The 8,534-nt window shown below is 50.6% G+C and overlaps 1 protein-coding gene across 1 annotated transcript; it reads right to left on the bottom strand.

The window, feature by feature from the left end:
* Nucleotides 1-5,065: 5,065 nt before the first annotated feature.
* Nucleotides 5,066-6,899, bottom strand: GPR84 (G protein-coupled receptor 84). The gene is made up of 2 exons (XM_005902081.2): nucleotides 6,788-6,899; nucleotides 5,066-6,351 (listed from the first exon to the last, which is right to left on the bottom strand). The coding sequence occupies exon 2, from the start codon at nucleotides 6,341-6,343 to the stop codon at nucleotides 5,153-5,155; it is 1,191 nt and encodes a 396-aa protein (XP_005902143.1). The 5' UTR covers nucleotides 6,344-6,351; nucleotides 6,788-6,899; the 3' UTR covers nucleotides 5,066-5,152.
* Between the last annotated feature and the right edge of the window lie 1,635 nt (nucleotides 6,900-8,534).

An 8,534-nucleotide genomic window follows, 5' to 3' on the forward strand; every position in this document is an offset into this window, starting at 1 on the left:
GCTTTCCAGGATAGTCAAAGCCCCTTCCTGATATCTGAAACCCACTCCCCACCTCACTCAGTGTTCCCTTCTCTGGCTCAGGATGAGAGAGAACTGGTAGGTGGGGGGGACTTGGGAAAGTGGCCACTCTAAAAATAGGAGCCCCCAGCTGCACCCCCCACCAACGGCCCCTTATTTATCACCTTCCAAACCTCACTCTCAAAGAAGCATAAATATTCCTAATTCCTGAAGGCCAGCCCTGAACTCATAAATTTAACTGGGGAGGTGGGCAAGGGGAGGAGTGAGGTGTGGGGAAGGGGAGCCTACTGCAGCCTTGAGGAAACCGAACATCTCCTGGGGGCGGTGTCTGACTTATCCCCAGGCTGACGCCTGTGGGTCTTCGTTGAGAGGAGGAGTTGCGGCTCTCAATATTTCCTCTAGGAATTAGCCTTTTCTCACTCCCCGCCCCGAAATAAAAACCAAACTTAGTTCTGTCTTCTCGATTAGTTCTCCATCCCTCTTTCCTTGCTATTACCTTCTAGTTCCTTCCTGCGCCCCTCTTGCCTCTCTGCTGCGCTTTTCTCTACGCCTTTGCTCCTCCAAGTCTCTCCCTTTTCAGAACCATTGTCTGAAGAGGAAATTTTCATCTCTTGTTCTGTCTGGATAGTGAGGTTTGAAGAGAAAAGTCCCCCTCTGTGCCCCCATCTCCCCGCTTCTGCCCATTAGCTCCCTCAAACGCGCCCTTTTCAGTCTTCTCACACCCTCCCTTTCTCTCCTTCGGCCTTCCTTTCTCCTCAGTCTTCCTTTTCCTCTGTCACTCACTTCGTCTCCTCAGTTTCCCCTTCAGCTCAGGATTCTCTCTCCCTCTCCAATCTCCTTTTCTCTCCCTACTGTACCCCATCCTACCCAGCGGATTCCTCAGGTCCTATTTACCCCTTCAGACCCCCTCATCTGCTTCAGTTACTACCACCACCACACCCCATTTTCCTCTCCCAATGGATGAAAGAGGAGGAGAAAGCTTGAGGAATAGGTATAGGGAATGCGGTTCCAGGAGGGGAGGGAGAGCAAGGAGAGAAAAAGCAGGGGAGAGGGAGACGGAAGCGGTACAGAGGGGAGGGGCGTCCTCACTCCCCAAGCAGCGCCCCCTCTCCCCGCCGCCACTGAGCCATAAATCAGAGCTAAGGCGGTTTGGCCAATGGTAGAGTGACTCGTAAATCGGCCTGTCAAGATCAGCCAATGAGAGGCGGCGTTAAATCAAGTCCTGTCAGCGCTTGGCCAATGAAAGGCCCTGGGCTGACCATAAATCTGCCTGTAAGAGACAGAGAAAGAGAGAGAGTGTGCGTACGAGCGAGAGCTGCAGGGGCGGGGGATAGGGGAGGGGGCGGGGGAGAGCGGGCGGGGTGCAGGCGCGAGAGAAAGAGCTGCGGAGAAAAAAGGGCGATAACGGAGGTACAAGCGCTGAAGACAGCGTAGAGGAGAGACGGACAGATGGAGAGAGACAAAGAGAAGCCTTGAGAGATAGCGTCAGAAAGTCAGCGATAGAGCTGGGGCTCCGGCGGGAGACTGACAGAGATAAAGAAAAAAGAGAGACCGACACTGACACCCTCAGGAGGGCCCCCGTGAAACAGTTCCCCAAGACAAATGCATACATTTGCCCGAGATACGCGTGAGCTCCGCACCACGAGGGACCTCGTGCGTGGACACGCGCGCCGTGCACACACGCAAGAGAGAGAACGAGCCTGAGGCATAATCTTCCTTCTCTTTTCCGCTCACTCAGCGCCTATGGAGATTAGGGGGTGGGGTATATGTGTGGGGCTGTTGAGGGTGAGAGAGGAGGGGGTTACTTTCTCGCTATGATGTGTCCCGTTTGGTCTCAGACTCTAGGGTTTCCCGTGTCCTCTTGAGTCATTTTTTCCAGTGACTGAGGATTGGGAAGTCCCTCATGAGGTCTAACTTCAATCCTTATTGCTGCTCATTTCTACTTGCCAAAGCTTTTGAATCGCCTTCAAAGAATATGAAAAGTGGAGCCTTTTACAACCCCTGCAGAGAACTCTCAACTTTGAGAATCTTAGAAGGTCTGAGCAGGAAGGATTTTTAGGGGTCATCTGATCACTTGATTCTAGTTATAGAAAAGTTTCGGTCTTACTGTGGTTAGACATGTAGACTGGTACTAAAGTCAGACTTTCAGTTCTCAAATCATGATCATATCACTTACTAACCCTTAGACTTTAGACAAATGGCTTGCCCTATTTGTGCATTATTTATTTATTTTTTAAGCAAAAGATTATAATAGTTATGCTCAGATGCTCAGTCGTGTCCAACTCTTTGTGACTCCCGTGGACTGTAGCCCACCAGGCTCCTCTGTACATGGGGTTTTCCAGGCAAGAATACTGAAGTGGGGTGCCATTTCCTCCTCCAGGGGATCTTCCTGACCCGGGGATCGAACTCGAGTCTCTTACATCTCCTGCATTGGCAGGTGGATTCTTTACCACTGGCACCACCTGGGAAGCTCATTATAATAGATACCTTATGGTAAATTTTGTGAAGATTACGCAAAATAATATATTTACAGGATTTAGGACAGTATAAGGTGCATGGTAAGAGTGCATCCCCACTTGCATCTTTGTACGGATGATAAAACCTGAGGTCCAAGATGACTCAGGTTCCTGCTCCAATTCACAGAACAAATTATCAGAGAGCCTTGACTTGAGCCCTGGTATCTATACTCCCAGACCAATGATCTTTATTGGTCTTGCTGTTCACCCCTACCTGTCTGGACCCCCAGCTCAGTCACCTGAACTTGATTCAGTACAGGCTGCTGTGATTTTTGTGGAAGGAGGACACTCAAAAATACATGTTGCTTATTAGGAAGCAGGACTCTTGGGCCCTGGAGGTGTGTTGAACGTGAGGGTATCAATTTGTCTACTCTGACTATGGTTCTTTCTGCTCTCATCTTCTCTCTGGACATTGTTCTCTCAAACCATGGACTTATGGGCAGGGAAGGGATACATGCAGCCAGAGCAGTGTCACCATCAACATGACTCACATTCTATCCACAGTGCCCACTCTTTTCCCCCCACCCCAGCTAGGTAGACAGTACATATCTCATGAATAATAAGTGTCTAATTATTCACTTTTCTTCCTAAACTTTGGGCAAAAAGGAGGGGTGGGGATTCCTGGATCTCTGCCCTTACTGGCCAGGAGGGTGGTAGTATCTCTGGACTCCCTGTCTTGTGATACCTTCTGTCTTCACAGGGAAGCCAGAAGGGAAACACAGAGAACCAGCGTCACCTGGTGGCCACAGGTGCTTTGAGTTCATGCATGTGCACACGGATGACAGGATATCCGTCACACTGGAGGAAGGGAGTGGTGTGACCTCCCCTTAGCCTGGCCCCTGGGCCTTCTTAACTAGAGTCTTTTTGTAACTTTTGTAACCCAGGATGACAAGAGCAAGTCTGAGGGAAGAGGAGGGGCCAGGACCCAGGTGAATTAACTCCAAGCAGTGTGACCCTGCTAGGGCAGCTAGAATGCCTACCTGCCACTGCCTTGGTTAAGCTCAGTTCCATTTCCACAGAGAGAGGAGTTCTCCCCCATGTCCATTCTCTTTGGACTGAGCAAGGGTCAGGGGGCTGGACTCAACTGGAGTGGCTATCAAAGTTGGATTTCAAAACTTTTTTGTGTTGAAAAAAAAAAAACTGTTGTGATGGGTCATCCTGGCAGCAGTAGCTAGAGTGGGGGCCGTTTCTGGGAAGTTAAACAAATCAGTTCAGTTGCTCAGTCATGTCCGACTCTTTGCGCCTCCATGAACGGCAGCACACCAGGCCTCCCTGTCCATTACCAACTCCCGGAGTCTACCCAAACCCATGTCCATTGAGTCGGTGATGCCATCCAACCATCTCATTTTCTGTTGTCCCCTTCTCCTCCTGCCTTCAATCTTTCCCAACATCAGGGTCTTTTCAAATTTGAGTCAGCTCTTCGCATCAGGTGGCCAAAATATTGGAGTTTCAGTTAAACAAAAAGGCAGGCTAATAGGGACTTTACTGGTGGTCCAGTGGTTAAGAATTCACCTTGTAATAATTCAGGGGACACAAGGTCGATCCTTGTTCAGGGAGCTAAGATCCTACATGCTGCAGAGCTCACCACAGCTAGAGAGTCCGAGCACCGCAAGGAGAGATCCTTCATGCTGCAACTAAGATCCGTGGCAACCAAATAAAAAAATATTAAGAAAAAAAAAAAGAAGAATTGGTTGTCTGGCATCTGCTAAGGGTGTGCATGCATGCTCAGTCTCTTCAGTCGTGTCCGACTCTTTGCAATCCTATGGACTGTAGCCTGCCAGGCTCCTCTGTCCATGGGATTCTCCAGGCAAGAATACTGGAGTGGGTTGCCATGCCCTCCTCCAGGGGATCTTCCTGACCCAGGGATTGAACCGGTGTCTCTTATGTCTCCTGCATTTGCAAGTGGGTTCTTTACTGCTAGCGCCACCTGGGAAGCTAATGGTAATTGATTTTTTTTTTTTAAAAAGAGGCAGGCTGATCCTCTTAAACCAACTCACATGATTTATACCTGGAAACCCCTCAGCTGAAGGCTGTCCCAAGTTTCTGCTTCCTGCCCCTGCTCTGACTTATGTCCCGCCAAAGCCTAGAAAATCCCATGGACGGAGGAGGCTGGTAGGCTGCAGTCCATGGGGTTGCGAAGAGTCGGACACGACTGAGCAACTTCACTTTCACTTTTCACTTTCATGCATTGGAGAAGGAAATGGCAACCCACTCCAGTGTTCTTGCCTGGAGAATCCCAGGGATGGGGAAGCCTGGTGGGCTGCCGTCTATGGGGACGCACAGAGTCGGACACGACTGAGGCGACTTAGCAGCAGCAGCAGCAAACCCTCAACTATTAGGTTCCAGCTGCAAACCAACCCTGGCCTATTTTCTTCTTCCCCACAGATCACACCTGAACATGAAGAGGATAGAATTCATTTATTAATAATTAATAATGCATCTTGAGCAGCCTAGGGCTGAAATGTTGAGTGAAGCGTGGAGAGGCCGGGTTTGGGAAGTTTGAGGGGTGGTTGTCCATGAAAATTCCCACAGATCTCACTTTCACCTATTCCTATAACAGCTGGCCACCTTAGTTCTGGACGAGACAATCCCAGATTCTGGTGACTGGGGACACAGTTTTAATGGAACCTATGGAAACTCTGGGGCCCTCGTCTCAGGAGGGAGCCGTAGGCTTGGCGGAACTGGCGGTTCATGGCTGCGTACAGCACAGGGTTGATGCAGCCATTAAGCCAGGTGAGGTTGGCAGCGAGCATGTGGACAACTCGGGGAGCCTGGACCTTGGCATCCAGGATGTTGAGTAGCAAGAAAGGGATGTAGCTCAGGGTGAAGCAGAGGAACACAGCAAAACACATCCGGGTTACCTTCCCAAACTCTGATGGAGAGTCCTGAGCTCTCTGGGCTCCTTTAGTTGTCCTGGCCTTGGCAGCCACTCCTGGAGGGTTTTTCTCTGCCATCTGCTTAGCTGCCTTACTGTTGCTCTGGTCCCTGACTTCTGATGAGTCTCCTTCCAGGGTCTGGGTGGTGGCAGCACTGACTGGCTCAGATGAAATCCCCTCTCTGGGTCCTCCTGATGCCAGCCCACTGTCTAGCTCCTGGAAACGACCAGGCACGGCCTGGTGTGCCCCAGCCACATGGTTGGAACGGATGCTTGCCTGGCGCAGCTTGTACTGATTCAGTGCCTGTGCTGCTCGCTTCACCTGCTGGTGGATGAGGCAATAGAAGACACCGACACTGCTGAGCCCAACCACAAAATAGATGCCCATGAGGATGGTGGTGTAGGGCTGGCCTCGGATGCGATCAAAGCTGCAAGTGCAGACTACGGGCACCAAGATATAGATTGGCCAGAGGGGAGCGAAGCTGGCCACAGCCACCACCCAGGTGCTCACCAGTGCCAGCACTATGCCCTTGGCACTGAAAACTTGGGGAAAGAGCTTAGGGTGGGCAATGAGGAGATAGCGCCCCAGGGCGATGAGGCAGAGGGTGAGGATGGAGACAGAGTTGGATACAAAAAGGAGGAACCCAAAGATCTGGCAGAAGGTGGCACCGGTGCGCCAGTGCAGGTGGAGGTAGGTGTCCACCGAGAAGGGCTGGAGAAGGGTGCAATAGAGCAGATCAGCCACTGTGAGGTTGGCGATGAGCAGGTTGAAGCGGGTTCGGAGCTTGGGCTGGATGGCCAAGGCCAGCAGGGTGAGCACGTTGCCCACCGTGCCCGTCACGGCCACCACAATTCCCCAGCTAACTGCCACGTAACGATAGCCCAGCACAGACTCATGGTAGCAGGAGAAGTTGACGTCAGAAGCGTTCCACATGATGGAAGCTGAGAGGGGTGGGGAGAAGAGGCAGTCACAACGTGACCTTGAACTCAGATCTCTCGAATAACTCTGGGCTTCCAGGCACCTGAACTGTTTGTGCCAGGAGCTCCAGAGCCATTCCCAAGCCTTTTCATCCCAAGATCCCCAACCTCCTCTTTCCCATTCTCAAAGATTTTCCCAAATGTTTATCTATTTTATCTATGAAGTTTCTGTCTACTCCCATCTCCAAGCCTTTTCAATATCCATCCAGATACTCTCCCCTGTCCTTTAAGACCACCCAGGAGTCCCCTCTCCTCTGTATTCATAACAGTCCTATCTGTCTATAGTCCCTTCTGCCACACACACATAACAGGCCTCAGTTTTTTTTATTGTTTGTTTGTTTTTACCACCTGGGAGATGAGACAGAGAATATAAAAGTATATCCACCGCAAAAGTACTCACCTGAGTCTCCTAGCCTTCAAATCTCTCTTCAGCGGAAGACGTTCAACTCACTCAAAGCACAGTCCTTTCTGGTGGGCAGTCAGGCTTCAAACAGGAGGTGCTCTGCTCCTATTATACTGGCCTGAAAGAACAAGAAACTCCCCAGTTACCCAACCTCAGCCACTTCCTCCCTTGCCTCCGGTCCTACTCATTTGGCTTTAACTAGTGAAATATGGGCTTCTTTGCTGAAATTTCCTTACTACTTACCACACTGGACACCACAAATGATGTAGCCAGTCCTGGTTAGGACAGTGGTTGTGGGAATTGAGAACAATGATCAGGATCCATAGGTTATTGAGAGGCAGATAGGATTTATTTAATGACTCATAGGAAAAAGGGTTAGAAGGAGGGAAGACTAGAAGGATGCCCACTTTTCCAGGTGGAAGTGGTTCTCTTAATCAATGAGATAGGGAATGTGGGAAGCATAGCAGGCTTAGGAAGGGGGTAAATAATGAATTCAGTTTTATACCAGATTTGAGGTACCTGTGGGATATGCTAATATCCTAGCTCCTCTAACCCAGATTTCTTCCAGCCCCCACCCCCCTCTCTCCACATGTGATCCAGCCCTACTTTTCTCCACCCACTTTCCTGTCTGGCCACTTCTGCCCCTCAGATTTCTAGATCTCTAGGCTCCATGGGGTCGCTAAGAGTCGGATGCGACTGAGCGACTTCCCTTTCACTTTTCACTTTGATGCATTGGAGAAGGAAATGGCAACCCACTTCAGTGTTCTTGCCTGGAGAATCCCAGGGATGGGGGAGCCTGGTGGGCTGCCGTCTATGGGGTCGCACAGAGTCGGACACGACTGAGGCGACTTAGCAGCAGCAGCAGGCTCTTTTTTGAGCTAGATCAACCTGAAAACAAAACAAATACACACACACACACACACACACACACACAAAACCCCTCAAACTCCTTGTTGGATTCTATTTCTGAACCTATAGCAAACTCCCACCCCCTACTTGGTAACTAACTCAGGAGGCCCGCTTTCCCTCATCTTCCCCTTTAACAGTCCTCATCCCACTTTCCCTCCCCCTTTCTTCCGCAAGACTGGGAAGTGGGTAGAGAGGTGGAAGTGAGCAAAGAAGATGCAACTCAGGATGAGCCCACGTAGAGGCTGGATTCCGGTCTGGCCTTTTTTGTTGACCTTCTTGCTGCCCTGCAGGGCTAGAGGGAGATGGGTCACAGAAGCACTGGCTGCTCTTGGGAGTGTGTGGTTGAGCCGAATTCTGAAGATGGAGAGACCCCCTCCCCCCAGCATCATGTGAGAGGCAGTTAGTGAAGTGCGCCTTCCTGTCCTACAGACCGCTTAGGGAACCAGATGAGAAGGCATTCTAGTATCATTGTAAACAGCACGGTCCCAGCTCTTTAGTCGTTGATCCATGAAATCAAACGAACTTTTAAGAGACCCAAACTTGCTCATTTTGCAGATGGGGAAGTTGAGAACTAACCGCAAGGTCACTATTTTATGGAGCCGAGTAGAGCCTAGAGCTCAGATTCCCAGGTCCCTCCTCCCATCTCCCCGTGCTTTGAGTGTCCCTGGCGTGGGTTTCCCACTAGAGACACAAAAGTCTGGATCCTTTCTTTGTCTGAGACCAGGTCTGACACCTGTCTCCCTAGGACCTCGAGACGCTGACACTGCACTGGAGCGTCTTAGCCCCGCGGTTTTCTTTTCCATGTCGTTGTCGCCGCCTGGTGGAGTTGCGACGA

This window comes from Bos mutus, chromosome 5 (assembly GCF_027580195.1).
Source record: "Bos mutus isolate GX-2022 chromosome 5, NWIPB_WYAK_1.1, whole genome shotgun sequence".
NCBI classification, from domain to species: domain Eukaryota; kingdom Metazoa; phylum Chordata; class Mammalia; order Artiodactyla; family Bovidae; genus Bos; species Bos mutus.

Bases quoted from the DNA above. Each gene is read 5' to 3' on its own strand.
- GPR84 (XM_005902081.2), bottom strand. From the start codon at position 6,343: ATGTGGAACGCTTCTGACGTCAACTTCTCCTGCTACCATGAGTCTGTG.